The sequence below is a fragment of the Balaenoptera ricei genome, chromosome 15 (assembly GCF_028023285.1).
Source record: "Balaenoptera ricei isolate mBalRic1 chromosome 15, mBalRic1.hap2, whole genome shotgun sequence".
NCBI lineage: Eukaryota > Metazoa > Chordata > Mammalia > Artiodactyla > Balaenopteridae > Balaenoptera > Balaenoptera ricei.
This window is the reverse complement of record NC_082653.1, coordinates 85,119,597-85,138,749: the sequence shown is the minus strand read 5'-3', so window position 1 is coordinate 85,138,749 and position 19,153 is coordinate 85,119,597. Positions and strand designations below refer to the sequence as shown.

The following is a 19,153-nucleotide window of genomic DNA, read 5'->3' as shown; positions in this document are numbered from 1 at the left end:
CAGCAGTTTCCTGTCCCCGTCCCTCTGGGTTCCCTCCCTTGACAGCATCTCGCGCTTGTGTGGCGCGTCGTCTCAGTGACGGATCAGCACTGACACCTAGTTCTCCCCTGGAGTCTGTAGCTTATATCAAGGCTCACTCTCTGTGTCCTGCTGTTCAGGTTTGGACACGTGTGATGACCTGCAGCCACCACTGCAGTGCCACCCAGAACCATTTCAGTGCCCGAAACATCCCTGGGGGCCACCTGTTCATCCCCCCCAATGCCCGCAAGCCCCCGACAGCTGCTGGTCTTGTTACTGTCTGTCTATTTTTGCCCTTTCCAGAATGTCACGTAGTTGGAATCCTTCAGTCTATGGTCTTCTCAGACCAGTGTATTTCTGTTTTTATATGAAGGGCCTGTCCGTGTTCTCTGCCCGTCTTCCTGCCCCAATACTGTCTTGTTTTGTTTTGTTTCGTTCTGTTCTGTTTTGTTTTCCTTGTCTTATTGACTTACAGAGTCGTCTTCAATGTTTCTAAATTTTTCCAGTTGGGGTCATGTTAGTAAACATAGTTTTCCAAGTTTTATTGTCTTTTTCCTGTATTTTCCAGCATTACTATGTAATTCATTACTTTTTTTTACTTTGAGAGGTTGAATATTATGCATTTTAAAAGTTTCTCAAAATCAGCACGTTTGTGTGTGTAAGATTCCTAGTTGAACAGCACCCTCCGTGGTCAGTACTGGAGTGCAGCTTCTTTGCGGGGGGAGGCGGGGGATGTGGGAGGAATGCATCAGTCTAGTGGTTCCCTTTCTGTTGGTTCTTAGTTCCCCTTTCTGGTTCTGGCACTGCATCAGCCACTCTCCTGGGACAGGCCAGGCAGGTGGGGTCCTCACTTGCTGTCTCTGGAGGCTGTGTGTGTCTGAGAACAGCTTTCTTTTTCCCTGATGAGCGAGAGGACTCTCTTGGTTGGGGAGCGGCGTCCTAGGACTGCGGCCCTTGGGCCCCCGCTGTTCTGTGTCATTTGGGGCCCAGCCATGCGTGGGAGGTCTCTGACACATGGACGCTGCTGTTAAAGTCCTCTTGGGTTTTTGTCCTTTACAATCCTCTGAGGAATACTCCTCTTCTCTAATGGATTTCCAGTGCTTAAGCTTTCTAGCCACTCATGAAAGGAATCTCAGAAAGGAAAGGAGACCGGTCCTCTCTGCCCCCAAGCAGGGGAGTGAGCCGACACTGTTAGCCTCACACTGAGAACGTGGCTTGTGGGAAATGTGTAACCAGTGCTGAGTTCTGTGATTACAAGGCTGTCTGTGGAATCTTACTGTACCAAGTTTTTTTTTTTTTTTTTTTTTCATTTATTTATTTATTTATGGCTGTGTTGGGTCTTCGTTTCTGTGCGAGGGCTTTCTCTAGTTGCGGCAAGTGGGGGCCACTCGTCATCGCGGTGCGCTGGCCTCTCACTATCGCGGCCTCTCTTGTTGCGGAGCATAGGCTCCAGGCGCACAGGCTCAGTAGTTGTGGCTCACGGGCCTAGTTGCTCCGCGGCATGTGGGATCTTCCCAGACCAGGGCTCGAACCCGTGTGCCCTGCGTTGGCAGGTGGATTCTCAACCACTGCGCCACCAGGGAAGCCCACCAAGTGGTCTTTTAAGACATATACATCATGGGTTGTTCCCTTGTGTTTTGAAACGAACCTAAAACCCCTAAATATTTGCAGTTCTGATTGCTTTGTTAATTTGTTATCCAGGTTTCCTGAAATCCATTTTCTTAAAGTTTAAAATACAAGAAGAGTGCAATTTTCTAATCTTCCCTTTACATAAAAGTGAACGTGGGCAAGCCACTTAACCCATCACCAAATAGAAAATCATTTGGAACATTCACAATAATGCTGTTTTCAAGCAGCAATGGTGCACGTATTTTTATGCCCATTACAAGTGAAAACTATGTTTTCTTATTTTGCTGTGTTTTTCTCATCAGGCAAAACTACAAGCGATTAGAAAAGCCCCACAAATCACACATTTTGTGAAATTACAAATGCAAAACCGGAAAGTAGAATAAGGTGTGCGTGATTCTACTTATGCATTAAAATTAGACTTTTCATGGTCTGATCCCTCACTCTCTTGCATTTGGTAATAACTTTCAGTGTGTGAACGTGTGGGCCCCATGTCTTCATCCGGGCAGCCACAGGTGTGACTGGTGACGCCTGATTTGAATTTGGGCAGAGCTTCTGGAGGACTTGCTGTCGCTTTCTGAGACAGGCTTCTGGAGGCTGAGCCGAGGCAGTTCTGCACAGACACTCGTCTGCCTTGGGCGGCAGCCACCTCTTCCCCCGCCCCGTGTGTCCCGTCAGCAGCTGGGCACCCTCAGCCTTCCCAGGCCAGCAAAGCCTGGGTCCCGGACATCTGTGCATCGGGAGCTGGGGGTCAGGTGACCTGGCATCTCAGGGGACCTTGCTAACAGGACCCATCCTGCCTCTTCGATTGTTCCACGTAAAGAACTTTGATTTTCTGTCAGTGTCAGGAGTTTGTTGCCATCTTAAACGGCTCCTGAGCTTGGTGTGGTCTTTTCCTTAACCTCTTCCACACCGTTCCTCCCTCCACGTTCTTTTGAAATCACCTGAACTTTTTTGTTTTTAACATGCTTGTCCTGTGTTGTATTCCTTTCTTGGCAATTGCGTAAACTTAACAGCCACCTTACATTTAGTTATTTAAATTTACTTCTCTGTTTTCTTCTTCATATGTGTCCTCCTTTAAAGAGTAATGAGATACACTTTAGATTATCAACAATAATAGTAGGTATCATTGAGAAGCATGTTATGTCCAAAGAACTATGTTAAGTGCTTTCCATGGATGAACCCATTTGATACTGATCTGTATCATTATGTGATAGGTACCATTATTATCTTTATTTCAGAGGTGATGGTACAGAAGGAAACAGTTTTTAATTACTGGTGTGAGTGTTTGTGAATTTATTCAAAAGATCCACGCTAAAACATCTGGGTGTAGCAATTTCTGGTTCTTTTGTGAGCTCTCTGTCCCTTGTCAGGAGTGTGCTCCTCCCCTGGAAGGTGTTGGTGGGAAGAAGGGATTCCAAGTCCCCAGCTTGGAATTAGGGGCAGCTGAACCAAGCTGTCCCCGACAGCTCGTGTAGCAGGTCAGGGTCAGACCGCTCCAGGCTTATCCTCATAGTAAATACGGAACTAGGATGTGTTGCCTGGCTTGCTTGTTTCTTTGGTAAGTGTGGCGAATACTGCAGCTCGGCTCCTTCTGTGAGCTGTAGGAGAAGCTTAGGGCAGGAACGGGACACATGTGTCTGGAGTTTAGGAGAGAAGCCTGGGCTGGTGATATAAATTTGGGAAATGTTGACATGTAGATGGTAATTAAAGCCATGAGGCCAGATGGGATCACCATCAAAGCAAAATGTAAAAGAAAAAATAACTGAGCCCCAGGCCACTCTAACTTGACGATGACTCAGGGGAGAGGAGGAGCCAGCAAACGAGACTGAGAAGGAGTGGCTGGGGAGGTAAGAGGAGGACCACGCTGTTAACAGTCTGGAAGCAAAACGAAGGGGCACAGTGCATCCCGGGTTGGCACGCACGCCCTCAGGCCTGTGCTCCTCGGGGGCAGGGGCATTGTCTGCTGTTGTAGGTCCCCAACAGCCAGGATTGTTCCTTGCTCACAGTATAAGACAATATTTTCTTTCTTTGCTGTACACTGAACGAACTCATGGCAGTGTATTGTATTTATTTTCCTCCCACGAGATCCATAACATAAAAGAGGTATACAGTGTTAACTTTCTTGGTGAGCTGGGTAAGCTCTTGTCCCCCTAAGTCTTCTCCACATCACCCAGTTCCCATCACGGTGCCATTACAGGGGCCAGTGTCATTCAAGGACGTGGCTGTGGACTTCACCCAGGATGAGTGGCAGCAGCTGGACCCTGAGCAGAAGACAACCTACAGGGATGTGATGCTGGAGAACTACAGCCACCTCGTTTCTTTGGGTGAGGAGAGCCTGCTTTCTGAATTGCTGAGATAAACAGGATTTCCCTCTAACTTACTGACTTTAACTTTGAATTTAATGGGACAAATGTGAGTAATCTGGGGCACCAGGCAGGAGGGCATTTGGTCTTTGCCTCCAAGTAGGTTCTAATTTTGGTACAGCACAGATGGCCACTTCTGTTGTGTAGCTCGAAAGGCAGCCCTTTGCTTAGACGACAGATCTGGAAGCCCAGCAGCCAGGCTCAAGTTCTCTCTCATTTCTGTTAACAGGGTGTCTCATTATCAAACCGGAAGTTATCACCAAGTTGGAGAAAGGAGAAGAGCCATGGATAGTGGGAGGAGAATTCCTACTTCAGAGTTACCCAGGTGTGTGAGTGAGGCAGTGAGGAGGTCGGTAACTCAGAAGTGTTTTTCCCTGGAATTTTTTAATGGTGCCAAGCCTTAGAAGTGACTAAGGAGAGTTGCTTGTGTGCTTTAGCTACGCAAATCTCGCTCCCAAAGACTTCCTCCTTCCCCACAAAAGCTTATGTTGGTAGAGCTTCTCCACGCTTGCTTCTACCCAGAACCAAACCCACTCGCTTCCTTCTTCCTCTTAAACCTCAGATCCCTTGTTCTTACAGCATATTCAGTAACCTCTTATCGTAGATTCTTTTTGCTTTCAGGCATTCATAATCTGTTACTAGAGAATAACTTGTGACTTTCCATATTCTTATTACTTTCCTTTTTTCTTCTTTCCCATGAAATGCCTCAGACTTGTTTCTGTCTGCAGTTTCAATTCTCTTTCCTTGAGGTCAGAGGTCCAACCCCCATCCTGTGCATAAACCAGTAAACTCAGTTCACCTTTGCTGTCCTGAGCATGGGTGCTGGTCATTCCTGAGACGAGTGCTGCTGGAGTTTGGTGTCTCCCTCTTCCAAATGCCCATTTTCATCTTGTCTCCTATTTATTGTTCTGTGGTGAGGGCCTTGAATGCTGTCGTGTCGGAGTAGGTGCGGAGTGAGTAGGAGGTACAGAAATGAGTCGTGGATCATTTATCCTCCCACCCCCGCCCCCTCCAGAAATGTCTCTGAAGGATCTGCTTCGCCCTTCGGTGGTTTGTTTCCCGACTTCTTCAAAGGGCTCCCCCTGTCTCAAGTCTTGAGGGTTTTTGTCTGTTTAATGCTGCATTGTCCACCCTGTCCTCTGGTTCAGTGTTTCCCGTGGGAGCAGTAGGCGCTCCTTCATTCTGACTGGATTTGCAAGATGTGTTCATCTGCCTTTCTAATCTGTCTTATCACTAGTCTCATAGGGTAAGCCTACAGCGATTTCCTGTTGATTCCTAAAAGGAATTTAAATTCCTCCTCCTTTAAGAATTACCCAATATTGGCCCTGTGTTAACCTGGAAATTTTAATTTTCTATTTTTTCCCGAAACTCTGGATAAATTCCCTTTGGTCCACAGTTCTAAATGTCTTCTGTTTCATTGGGGTGTGGGTTATTTGTCCAGATAACACATTCTTTAAGTCTGAACTCAAATATTCAACCCCTCCTTGAAGTTTTTCCTTCCAGCTCTAATCATCACTCCAATGTTTTCTTTCTCTTGACTTTGACTCCACCTCATGGTGATGCCTTAAAAAAAAAAAGCTAGGTTTGATCAAGGAATCTGTTATTTGATTATGTATTTTTTGCTTGAGCTTCTGCACACCACGCCCCCCATAATCCAATAAAGAAAAGGCCATGTTCTCTCCCCTCATCATAGTATGTAACATATAGTACATGTTTATTTCTTTGATTATCTGAGGAGCCAGGTAGGTGAAAGAACCTTCTTGTCCATTCAGTCAGAAATAATTTATAGGTAGGTATTTCTTTTTATTTTATTTTATTATTTTCATTTTTTTAATTGAAGTATAGTCAATTTATAGTGTTGTGTTAGTTTCAGGTGTACAGCAAAGTGATTCAGCTATAGGCATTTATTTCTAAATATGCATGTCTAGGTGACATCCCATATATTCTGCTGGTAGTCGAAAGATGTCCATATGATTAAGAACAACTATGATTTCTATTGAGGGGTTCAAAGGAAATAGGAAATAGAGCCATACTTTCTAAGACGTTATGGTTAAGAAAAGAGAACAGAGATGCATGGGTAGTTTAAAACTCAGCATTGCACATGGAATGTTAATGTTCCTATGCAAGGCTGAATCAAAAATGTATGGAGAGTAATTATTTTCAACTTTAAGGGGAAATGGAGCTAATTAACTTGAGAAAGGACTTGAATAGTTTTTTTTTTTTTAAGCATGACACACCCTAAAATATAGGGTTGGAGTGGATCAAGGCTGGAAGTCCGGCAAACTTAGTAAAACAATAGGAGCAGAGACCTGTGGTTGAACGTAAGGTGGGGCATTGCTGGTACCAGACATCTCGGTGTAGGTGACAGTGCCTTAGCCTGTGATCTGTCTCTCCACTTGATGTGAAGTGCCATGGTGTAAAGTGCTGATCCACCTCCTCAGACTGATTCCTCCTTGTCCTTGTCCAGCGGCTAAACTCATTGTCGCCCCAACAGTTTACCTGTTTGCTGTGAGTCCTTTCACATCAAAGAGTTGGTCATTCACCCAGCATCCTTTGTCTTCTCATCATTGCTCTACGTTTGTATTTTACTTTCTATACCCAGTTTTGAACAAAATCTTAAAAGTAGCAAAGATCAAAGGTGCTTGTGTGTTTTATTATATAAATTTATTTTTAATTTTTATTTATTTTTGGCTGCATTGGGTCTTCATTGCTGTGCATGGGCATTCTCTAGTTGTGGCGAGCAGAGGCTACTCTTCGTTGCAGTGTGCAGGCTTCTCATTGCGGTGGCTTCTCGTTGCAGAGCATGGGCTCTAGGTATGCGAGCTTCAGTAGTTGTGGCACGCAGGCTCTAGAGTGCAGGCTCAGTAGTTGTGGCACATGAGCTTAGTTGCTCTGTGGCATGTGGGATCTTCCCATGTCCCCTGCACTGGCAGGCAGATTCTTAACCACTGCGCCATCAGGGAAGCCTGGTGCTTATGCTTTTGTCAGCTTTCCTCACCACTGGAGATTGTGGAGGTTGTGCATGTGCATGTGCGTGCTTATTCCAAACCAAAAGAATAAGGGAAAAAAGTACACTTGGAATTGTTTTCATCTGTCCATGAAGCTAGCACCTGTGCCACAAAGAAATGGCTTGTATACAAGTCACATTTCATATCTTATATAGGAAGATGTATAAGAATTGGTTAATTTTGCCTCTTTTTAGAAGAAGACTGGGAAGTCCATGATCTGATAGAGGGAGCCCAGGAAAATGAAGACAAACATTCAAGGCAAACTGAATCTGTCAACAACAAAACCGTGATTGAAGAGAGAGGTAATGTTTTTGGTAAGACTTTTAATGTGGAAACAAACCCTGTTCCTTCAAGAAAAATATCCTGTAAATGTGACTCATGTGGAAAGAGTTTAAAATCTACTTCAGAATATATTAGTAGTGATGGAAGCTATGCAAGAATGAAGCCTGATGAATGTAGTGCATGTGGGAAATCACTTCTCCATGTTAAGCTTGAAAAAACTCATCCAGGAGATAAACCTTATGAATTGAATCAAAATAGGGAGGCTTATGCTCTAAATGAAGGTATTTTCCAGAACATTCATATTTTAGAGAAGCCCTGTGAATATATAGAATATCAGAAAGCCTTTCAAAAGGGTACAGTGTTTGTTAATCATATGGAGGAGAAGCCCTACAAGTGGAACGAATCTGAAATAGCCTTTCTCCAAATGTCAAACCTCAGTGTGCACCAGAGAGCTCATATGGAAGTGAAGCCCTATGAATGCAATGCATGTGGGAAATCCTTCTGTAAAAAGTCAAAATTTATTATACACCAGAGGACTCATACTGGAGAGAAACCTTATGAATGTAACCAATGTGGGAAATCCTTCTGCCAGAAGGGAACCCTCACTGTACATCAGCGAACACACACAGGGGAGAAGCCCTATGAATGTACTGAATGTGGGAAAACCTTCTACCAGAAGTTACACCTCGTTCAACATCAGAGAACTCACTCAGGAGAGAAGCCCTATGAATGTAGTTATTGTGGAAAATCCTTTTGCCAGAAGACACATCTCACACAACACCAGAGAACACATTCAGGAGAGAGACCCTATGTTTGTCATGACTGTGGAAAAACCTTCTCCCAGAAGTCAGCACTTAATGACCATCAGAAAATTCACACAGGCGTGAAACTCTATAAGTGCAACGAGTGTGGGAAATGCTTCTGCCGCAAGTCTACTCTGACTACACACCAGAGGACACACACAGGAGAGAAACCCTACGAATGCAATGAATGTGGGAAATTCTTCTCTAGGTTGTCATATCTCACTGTACATTACAGAACTCATTCAGGAGAGAAGCCCTATGAATGTAACGAATGTGGGAAAACCTTCTACCTGAACTCAGCCCTCATGAGACATCAGAGAGTCCACACAGGAGAGAAGCCCTATGAATGTAATGAATGTGGAAAGTTATTCTCCCAGTTGTCATACCTCACTATACATCATAGAACTCACTCAGGAGTGAAACCCTATGAATGTAACGAATGTGGGAAGACCTTCTACCAGAATTCAGCCCTTTGTAGACATCGGAGAATACATAAAGGAGAGAAACCCTATGAATGTTACATATGTGGGAAGTTCTTCTCTCAGATGTCATACCTCACTATACATCATAGAATTCATTCAGGAGAGAAGCCCTATGAATGTAATGAATGTGGGAAAACCTTCTGCCAGAATTCAGCCCTTAATAGACATCAGAGAACACACACAGGAGAGAAAGCCTATGAGTGTTATGAATGTGGGAAGTTCTTCTCTCAGATGTCATATCTCACTATCCATCATCGAATTCATTCAGGAGAGAAACCTTTTGAATGTAACGAATGTGGGAAAGCCTTCTCTCGGATGTCATACCTTACAGTACATTATAGAACTCATTCAGGAGAGAAGCCCTATGAATGTAACGAATGTGGGAAAAAATTCTACCACAAATCAGCCTTCAATAGCCATCAGAGAATTCACAGGAGAGGGAATATGAATGTACTTGATGTGGGAAGGCTTCTCTGAAGTCACACCTCATTTAATGTCACAGAACCCTCAATATAATGAATCAGAAACTCCTACCGTCCTAAAAGACAGTTCACACAGATGAGTGTGGACAAGCCTTTGAGCATTAGTCAGACTTGGAATCTGGAAGTTCGCAGGACGGAACCCACAACTGTAACTAGGCCCCATGATCGGTTGACAGGAGTAAAAATTTATTGATACTTAAATTGTGCATAGTTTAACCATGGATTCAAACTGTTTCACGTATCAGGGAATTCAGACCAAGGGAAAATCTCTCAAGTTAAGGAATGTGGAGAACATATTCTGTTGGAAATTATGAATACTGAAAGTTATGTTTCTGATAAAATATGAAGCTTTTTGTAAAAAAGCCACAGAAGATGGTTGTTGTGAATAAACATGCTCCTTATGTAAATAGAAGCTGTAAAGTTGTCAGGTAGCTAATCAAGACAGCAACATGGCAACATTAAGCTCATATATGAGTGGGTCCTGAGGATGTAGGACTAATGCTTTTGAGGGTGTTTTGGTCTGTTTGTTTGCTTTTTAAGATGCTGCATTACAGGAATTGGATGTTCAGTTTGAATCATGTTTGAAAAGACATTGTATCCTTATTAGAATAATTTCTAAGGCATATGGTAATGACCCATTTTAAGTAGCATGGCTATGTTAGTATCTTAATATGCATTGTTACTGAACTAATATTTGAAAGATATGAAGTATGCTTCTTTTTGTAATCCTCCCTGGTATTTATAAATGCATTTTATCATTGTTAATGAACTAAGTCTTCCATAAGGGAGCCAGCGTTTTTAATAATGTTTTCAAATGTATCTGAGTTAGCAAGAGATAGAAATCTATGCAAAAAATAGAAAATGGCATAAATAATTTAAAATTGTTAATGCCAGAAGTCTGTAGTGAGGAACATAGGACTCATTGCACTCAGTACAGTTTTTAAGATATACCTAAAACAGTTTCATTTTAATCTAATTTTTTTCACCTACTGTTTTTTATTTAGATGCCTATGTAAGTGTAAGTGTGCAGAGCACACATAATGTGTAACCTAGGAATTAACTGTAATTTTATTTGATAAGATGGTGTTTTTAAACACCGTGCTTTGCTCCTTCCTGAATGGATTAAGAGTGGGTTCATACGGGTTTGTAGCTGGCATTGTTGGGTGACCACCCTACTCACTCGCTTCTTATTGTTGGCTGGCCAAGTTTGGGTATCCATTCCTCCTGACAGAACAGAATAAATCCTGATTAGTTTCAGCCAATAATGATAATCCCTTTCTCATGGCCAGCAACTGGTTTAGAGTGGTCCGAGAACCCAATTCTAGACAAATAAAGGAAATATCTGACAGGTTATTTCTGGAAAAGTTTTCTTCAAAGCTTCAAGGAATCATGCTGGGTGACATGGAACCTTGTTGAACTTTTCCTTGTCTGGATGTGATGCCTGGCTCTGTCTTTCAACAATGAATTATGATAATAATTTGCACATGGCAGTGCAGAAAGATTGGAAGAACCTGGGACCTGGACAATGCTCTTGAGCCACTGAACCATCCAGCCATTTAGCCATTCCACCTCTGGACTGTTTCTTTTCTGAAAGACTAAATTTATTTTTAAGCTGATTGATTTAGGTTGCTTTTAGGGATAACTACAGATACAGAGTTTGTAGGAGTTACGCAATTGAGAAGTGGACTTTAGGCAAATCATTTATTTTGAGGTGCTGATATAGAAATTATCTTATTTTCTGTAAATTTTGGTGTAAATAGTTTGAATATTAGAAAACCTGAAACCATTAAATGTGTATGTTTTCCTGAATTGTTATGTTACTGACCTAAGAACCTCTGGAACCTGATACGATGTCAGGTATATCTTTCTTTTGATAATGCATGACATAAATTTTGTTTAGGTTAATTTGTTATTCATGGATCATTGCTACCATGTTGTTGACAATATATGGTGTGAGGTAAGGACCTACTTTTGTTGTCCAGTGATTAGCCTGATGAGAGCCTGTATTATTTGAGTAATTCACCCCTTACCACGGAGATGAAATGCCATGTTTCTCATGTATTTCTATCAGTCACTCAAGGCACCTGTTTTTATTGCTTATCACTTTTCCACCATATTTGTCTAGATGATCTTGAGTCTGCTACATAACAGGAATTAAAGTTCTGGTAGAGTGTATAATAGTTTTGTGTAGCAACTATATATTCATAGTATATTTGTTGAAATGATATTTACAGAGGTTTCCTACACTAGTGGGAAGTAGCTTAAATACACAGTATGCATTTTAAGTAAAATATTTGAAAAGTTTAAATGGTTTACCACATTCTTTTTCTCTTATGGAGTGCCTGACATGAAAGGGTCCTGTACATGTAAGTGGTCCTCAACTGCCTCTTCAGTAATGCAGTCATGATTGTTTCAGAGATGTCAGTGTTTTCATATTATTACATCTCTGAAATTAGAATCTATAGCATGTTCTGATTCAACTGGCATCGATTTTTTTTTCTTCCTTAGAGGTACTTAAAATAATGGGTTGTCTTAGATTTGATGGAATGCAATATTTGAAAAGTTTTTAACTATTCCCGGCAAGGCCTAAAAGTTCATGAAAGGAGGCACCACAGGGATGGTTCTGTTTCCCCACCCAGCAGCAAAGTCATAATGTGGAATTGGGGCAGAGCAGGAGTACTTGCTCTTTATACACAGTGACCTCATACTGTGGAGTATGAGCAGATTTGGAACTCCCAGGGGGTTTCCAAGGGCTGAGCAGGAGGTTGACCCCTCCTGGCACATAGAGGTGAGATTCCCCCAGTTTTTTTTGTTTGTTTTTTCAGTTACCCTAGTGTTAGTGAAATGGTGGTTCATTTGTTGCTTCTGTGGCCTCTCAAACAGGTCAAAATGAAGACCATTCCTAACACCAGGGCCCTCTTCTGAGGCCACAGAGAGTCACCCTCTCTTTATTCCACCTCAGTGTGGTTGGCTGGGCTGTCCACTCTAGTGCCCCAAAGAAGGTTGTATGGATAGATATTGGTAAAGATGTATTGGTATGTTTGTATACTGTGGAAGTATGTAAAATGATACAGGCATCTGGGAAACTAACCTGGAAATACCTTTTAAATTCAATAATATGTGTGCTTTATCATGCAGTAGTACCCCAATCTGTTTATAGATCCCAGAGAAATTCTATACACAGGAGGATGTATATACAGGGAATTTCACCACAGCAGGACTTTTGAGATGTCCTAGGTGACTGTCATTAGAAAAGGTGAGTAAAATGTGGATCAAGCAGTGGGGTGGTGTCCAGCAGTTAGCAGTGTGTGCTCTGTTGTAGCACAGTTGATTAACACTTTTACATATGAATGAAAAAAAATAGATGGAATGAGATTTCATGCAACTAAAAAACGTTTACATCAATTAAAGTTACACACACACCATCATAGAGGCTACAGTAGTATGTGCTTAAGGTCAGTGTGAGTACCTGTGGGGGAAGGGATGGAATTGGGGTTTGGCATGAAGAAACAGTGGGGTCCACACAGAAACCAATGCTGATAATAAGTATGTTTTTAACTGAGTAGTACAGTTAACACTGTGCTCAGGACTCCTCCAGAAATATGAAAACATGCACACAGGAAAATTAAAGGCCCCTAATTAAAATCCCCAATAATGTTTTATTCTGTTCAGTTTTAGCCAGAATTTTATTAGGTACCTAAATGATGCCTCCTGTGCCTTTTCTGGCAACTTCTACCCAAGCCAACTTTCAAGAAAATGGCACAGCTGCTCCACCTGTTGGTCACTTTGTACTTGTAAACGTCCTTACAATGAAAGAGTGTTCTACATGTGAGTGTCTGCATCACTTCGTAGAACTCAGTGTAATAAACTGGGCTGCTGACTGTACTACAGTGTTACCCTGCTTTGTTTATGAAAGAGATTCCCCCTTCAGTTTCAACTGGCACATCACTGGAGATTTGACTTCTCAACTTACCTTTCAGGTAGGTGTGGCCAGGTGATTATGTTGGAGCCCATTACGGAAATCTGTCGTCATCCTCTGAGTCACATTCTTAAAAGTTGGTTCTTCACTGCCTTTCCTCCTTCCCTTGCTTGGGCTGTGACTGATAGAACTTATTATTCTTTTGATTTTTTAAAAAACTACTTGAACATATAAAAACCATTCTTGGTTTATGCTGTACAAAAAAGAGGCAGTGGGCTTAATTTGGCCTATGATCCATATTATTTTGCTGACTCCTGCTTAGGGGATGGAAAAGTAATACATTAAAGGGAAACTTTTCTCTGGATAACACCATGGAATGGGATGGGGAGGGTCCCCTACCTCCCTGGACCCCCTGTTTGGAATTGTACATGAGATTTCAATCTTCTCTCTTGGTTCAGCCACTTTGCTTGGCAGCCAATCTGACACTGACACAGAATTAGCCAACAAAAAAATGAACTGCAGTCATGTCTTCTAAAATGCAACCTATGCCTTCCTCCAAAACTTAGTGGTGCACTAATGATGAAATACAAGAGTGAGTCTTAGAAAGTAAAAGGCAGCCCACTCAAAATCTTTTCAACATCCGAACAAGATTATTCATGGAATCAATAGAATCCTAATAAATACTAGCGCAGTGTAATAGTATTAAATTCCTAATAAAATGTGCAGTATTTTACCTTCAGAAAAATGTGTGCACACCCCCCCGGCAAAAAAAAAGAAAAATGTTCACCCAAATCTTGGTTTGTAATTATTCTCCACTAAATGGAACCAGAGCGCTTAAGAGTAAAAGCTTATTCCAATGCTGATTAGGAAAATTAGCGTAGAACAGTCATTTGTACTAGCAATCAGGAAGTGCTCGAAAACTGACGGGAAGTGATTTCACCAAAAATGGCAGAGTAGAGAAATCTGTCCCCCCCCCCCTGCCCCCAACATGAACGATTAATGAGCTGGCAACGTTGGCAAAACTCTAAAATCTAGTCCAGGACTTAGAACCACCAAGGAAGCTTGATAAGGGCAACACTTTGCAGTGAGAAAGCTGCCCACCCACCGTCCCCCACATTTCAGGTCAGCAGCCCGATGGACGGCAGTCTGAGTCCCAGGCACAGGTTGCTGGGGGCTGGGCAAGAATGAGAATTTACCTCACAGGGCTGTGCTTGTGGGCCTCACCTGTGGGCTGCTGTCTGTAAGTCAGTAACAGGGCTTCCCTTTGTTGTTTCCTTGACTCAAAGCAGTCTTCCCAGAGGGCTGGTGCCGAAGGCATTTAAAGGCATAAGTCCTGGGGGTGGGGCGGGCAGCAACCTGGGGCAGGATGACAGTCAAAGTGAGCAGCAGACGTATTGAGAAGCCTGGGAAGGGACAAGTTGGAAAATGGAGTTCTGTGTTGCAATACGGGCTTTTGAAAAGCTTCCTAGTGCACGTCATGTGTGCCAGGTGGGACACAGCTCAGAAAAGACCTGAAAAGTCCCTATGCTCTCACCTGCACTGGCCTGCAAGCTCCATGTAAGCTGGAAGTGAAGGCTAAGGCAGAGTGGAACCAGCCTGGCTAAGCGCTGAAGGAGTGCCCAACACAGAGCCAGCCTGCAAAACTGGGGGAATGTCCCCCCTTTTTTGGCTCCAGGTGTTTACAGAAACTGACAAAACACAGCTGACCTCTGGAAGCTAATGGAACAGAATTAAGTGGCCACACAATATACAGATTCAATGCAATCCCTATCAAGTTACCAATGGCATTTTTTACAGAACTAGAACAAAAATTTTTTATGTTTGCACAGAAACACAAAAGACCCCGAATATCCAAAGTAATCCTGAGAAAGACAAACGGAGCTGGAGGAATCAGGTGCCCTGACAAAGCTACAGTAATCAAAACAGTATGGTACTGACACAAAAACAGAAATATAGATCAATGGAACAGGATAGAAAGCCCAGAAATAAACCTACGCACCTATGGTCACCTAATTTACAACAAAGGAGGTAAGAATATACGAGAAGACAGCCTCTTCAATAAGTGGTGCTGGGATAACTGGACAACTACATGTAAAAGAATGAAATCAGAACATTTTCTAATACCATACACTAAAATAAACTCAAAATGGATTAAAGACCTAAGTGTAAGTAAGACCAGACATTATAGAACTCTTAGAGGGAAAACATATGCAGAACACTCTTCGACATAAATCGCAGCAATATCTTTTTGGATCCACCTCCTAGAAAAACAAAAATAAAAAACAAAAAACCAAATGCGACCTAATTAAACTTAAAAGCTTTTGCACAAAAAGGAAATCATAAACAACAAAAAGTCAACCCACAGATGGGGAAAAAAATATTTGTAAACAAAGCCACTGACAAGGAATTAGTCTCCAAAATATACAAACAGCTCATGCAGCTCAGTATCAAAATAACCCAATCAAAAAATGGGCAGAAGATCTAAATAGACATTGCTCCAAAGAAGACATACAGATGGCCAAAAAGCACATGAAAAGATGCTCAGCATCGCTAATTATTAGAGAAATGCAAATCAAAACTACAATGAGGTTATCACCTCACACTGGTCGGAATGGCCATTACCAAAAAGTCTATAAACAACAAATGCTGGAGAGAGTGTGGAGAAAAGAGAACCCTCCTGCACTGTTGGTGAGAATGTAAATTGGTGCAGCCACTATGGAGAACAGTATAGAGGTTCCTTAAAAAACTAAAAATAGAACTACTGTATGATCCAGCAATCTCACTCCTGGGCATATATCCAGAGAAAACCATAATTCGAAAAGATACATGCACCCCAATGTTCATAGCAGCACTATTTACAATAGCCAAGGCATGGAAGCAACCTAAATGCCCATCAACAGAGGAATGGATAAAGAAAATGTGGTACATATATACAATGGAATATTACCCAGACATAAAGAATGAAATAACACTATTTGTAGCGACATGGATGGACCTAGAGATTATCATACTAAGTGAAGTCAGTCAGACAAAGACAAATAAATGATATCACTTATATGTGGAATCTAAAAAAAATGATACAAATGAGCTTATTTACAAAACAAACAGATTCACAGACTTCAAAAACAAACTTATGGTTACCAAAGGGGAAAGGCAGGGGGGAGGGATAAATTAAGAGTTTGGGATTAACATATACACACTACTATATATAAGATAGATACTAACAAGGACCTATTGTATAGCACAGGGAACTATATTCAATAACTTGTAATAAATCACAATGGAAAAGAATATGAAAAATAATACATATATTCTTTATGAATCTTTATGAATCACTTTGCTGTACAACAGAAACTAACATTACATTGTAAATCAACTATACTCCAGTATAAAATAAAAACTAAAAAGAGTTAAGTGGCCACACATGACAAAGAATATAGACTTATAAAAATAGTTTAGAAAAGTCAATAAGGAAGCAAACGACAAGAACCCACAACAAAAAATCCCTGGGGCAGGGGGAGAATCTGATTTCCAGAGTTCCCACGTTATCATATTTAAAATGTCTAGTTTTCAGCAAAACATGCAAAGAAACAAAGTATGGCCCACTCACAGGAGAAAGACCAACAGAAACTGTCTCTGAGCCCTGCCTCTGGTTGGGGGGAAGTGGTCCAGCCAGTGGGATTAGGAGTGCCACTCAGTAGGCAGCTACTTGAGACTAAATTTAAATTCAATCAGAATCCCAAAAAGCTCCGGAGAGGAGGCTGGTAAATCCGTTCTAAAGGTCGCCTCTAAGAACTAATGTGGGAAAAGCCAAGAAAGTCTTGAAAAATAGAAATGAAGAGGGACTTGGAGAAGTGTTACAAAGCAAGAGCAATTAAAATACCACTTTAATTAGCACAAGTGTAAAATATTAGCTATATAAATAAAACAAAAACCTGGAAAGAACCAGAGTACTTACAACCTGTGAGTCAGGACAGAGAAGGCAAATAAGACAATGTAACCAAGCTGCCTGCAGCTCCAAGGTCAAAACAGACCAACCACTGGTCTACAATCATCTGCTATTGCAAACCCCTGTGAGAACTCCCATTGGCTCTCCCTGGCCTCTCAGATTAAGTGTCCATCCTGGGAACAACCAAACTGGGCCAGGAAGATGGTGCTGTGACTGGCCCACCAGGAAATGTGCCAGCTCTGGGGTCTCAGCTTCTTTCTGGAAGGATGTAGGGAACGGTGCTGAGCAGACAGGAAGCAAAGCCACTACACATGAAAATTTAAGCCACAATAAAGATCGTATTTCAAATCAGCGACAAAAAAGATTAGTTAAATGGTGTAAGGACAACTAGCAATTCATTAGAAAAATAAAAATCAGACCCTTACTTACATCAAGCCACATCTTGTCAAGAAAAAAGTGGTTAAAGATCAATGAAAAATTCATTTAATTTTTAAAAGGTTGTTTCATATAAAGAGAAAGAATACTTAATATGTAACTAGGTGCCAAGAGGAAATCTCCTGCACTCTATATCTCTCAAACAAGAAATAACATTATTTCTTCGTTACATGGAAATTTACAAAGCAGAAAGCAGCGGCTGAATCATTTTCTCAAAAGAAATTATTCTTGCCCCCAAATTCCTATATCTAACACTTGTGAATGACTAATTTTTAAAAATGCATACCTCTGCAATGTTAGCATGCCTTACAGCCCCGTGACAGAAAAATCTCAACTCCAACAGGCTTACACATGACCTCAGGTCTTCCCAATACAGAGCAGCTTCAGAGCTGGTAAGGTCACCACTCTGGGTCATCACTGCCCACTTTCTTCCATCTCTTTGCTCCCCATCTTCAGACGACTAGCTCTGAGTCACAAGATGCAACCAACGGGGGGCTTCCCTGGTGGTCCAGTGGTTAAGAATCCGCCTTCCAATGCAGGGGACACAGGTTCTAACCCTGGTCGGGGAACTAAGATCCCACATGCCATGGGGCAACTAAGCCTGCATGCCACAACTACTGAGCCCGAGCACCACAGCTAGAGAGAAGCCCAGGCACCGCAGCGAAGAGCCCACCTGCCACAACAAAGACCAACACAGGCAAAAACAATTAATAATAAATAATAATAATAAAGATGCAACCAAAGGGTTGTATCCGGACAGACAATGCCATTCTGCTCATGACTTATCAAATCACCCAGAACTTTTCCCTAAACATCCGATGGGCCATTGCCAGAAACAGTCCCTGGTGAGGGGAGGAAAAACAGGCCACATCAAGGCTCTCCCAAAAGGAGGGAGTGCAGAGTAGCCTGCCAACCTGCTGCCAGGAAACAGGGAAAAGCAGAAAGCAAGAATCAGGGCACAGTACCCAGTGTCCTATTAGGCAAATGGTTCCTGGGTTCCTAATGCCTGGGCTACAAGCACTGTACCTCTGTAGGTAGCCCTTAGAGTCCCACCAGAAGCAGGAAAAGTAAGGGTGTACATGGCACAATTCTTAGCATAAGGAGCACTGCTGTTCTCAGTATTGCTGAACATAGGCTTGTGCTGGTAACAGTGCTGTACCCGCCTTTGCATATTTAGTGGACATTTTCATCACACCAGCTAAACCCAAGACAAACACTTTTTGTTTTTTTGAAAGGCATTGTTTGGTTTCTTTATTGAAGAGCAAATCAGTAACAATGGGAACTTTTATATACGTATGCCAGAAGACAGTAAGAGAGTAGATAAGTGATGTGATACTTTTCCAAAACTTTTTACAAAAATTTTCAGAGCTCTTTTAAGAAAAGTATAGTGAATACTCATGTGCCTACCACTAAGTTCAACACTTGCTATAATTTTGCTATTTTTACTTATATATGCATTTTTCCCCTGGACCACTTCAATGCTGCAGATATCATGAGAGCTCATCTCTCCAGTCAGCAAATGTGTCCTCAGAAACACATTCATAACCACAATTATCACTTAAGAAAATTAACTCTAGTTCCCTAATATCATCAAATTCCCATCCCACATTCAATTTTCTCCAGTTATCTCCAAAGTATCTACGTAGATGTCTTTTTGAACCAGATGTCTTTTGGATCCAATCAGGGTTCATGCACTACATTTGATCATGTCTCTTTAGTTTCTCTGAATCGAAAAATCTTTCCCTGCATTTCTTTTTAAAAGTGACACTGACTTGTGAAGACC

The 19,153-nt window shown here is 41.9% G+C and overlaps 1 protein-coding gene across 9 annotated transcripts in view; it reads left to right on the top strand.

Annotated features, from left to right (window-relative positions):
- Window positions 1-13,179, top strand: part of ZNF12 (zinc finger protein 12) — a 52,107-nt gene extending 38,928 nt beyond the window's left edge. For 7 of the 9 annotated variants that reach the window (XM_059896230.1, XM_059896236.1, XM_059896235.1 and 4 more), the window contains 3 exons: window positions 3,845-3,971; window positions 4,240-4,335; window positions 7,213-13,178. In XM_059896230.1, the coding sequence (XP_059752213.1) occupies window positions 3,845-3,971; window positions 4,240-4,335; window positions 7,213-9,062 (2,073 nt within the window). In that variant the 3' untranslated portion in view covers window positions 9,063-13,178. Of the gene's footprint in view, window positions 1-3,844; window positions 3,972-4,239; window positions 4,336-7,212 lie in introns of all 9 variants that reach the window. The other 2 variants (XM_059896229.1, XM_059896228.1) reach the window with 2 other exon arrangements.
- Window positions 13,180-19,153: the final 5,974 nt, after the last annotated feature.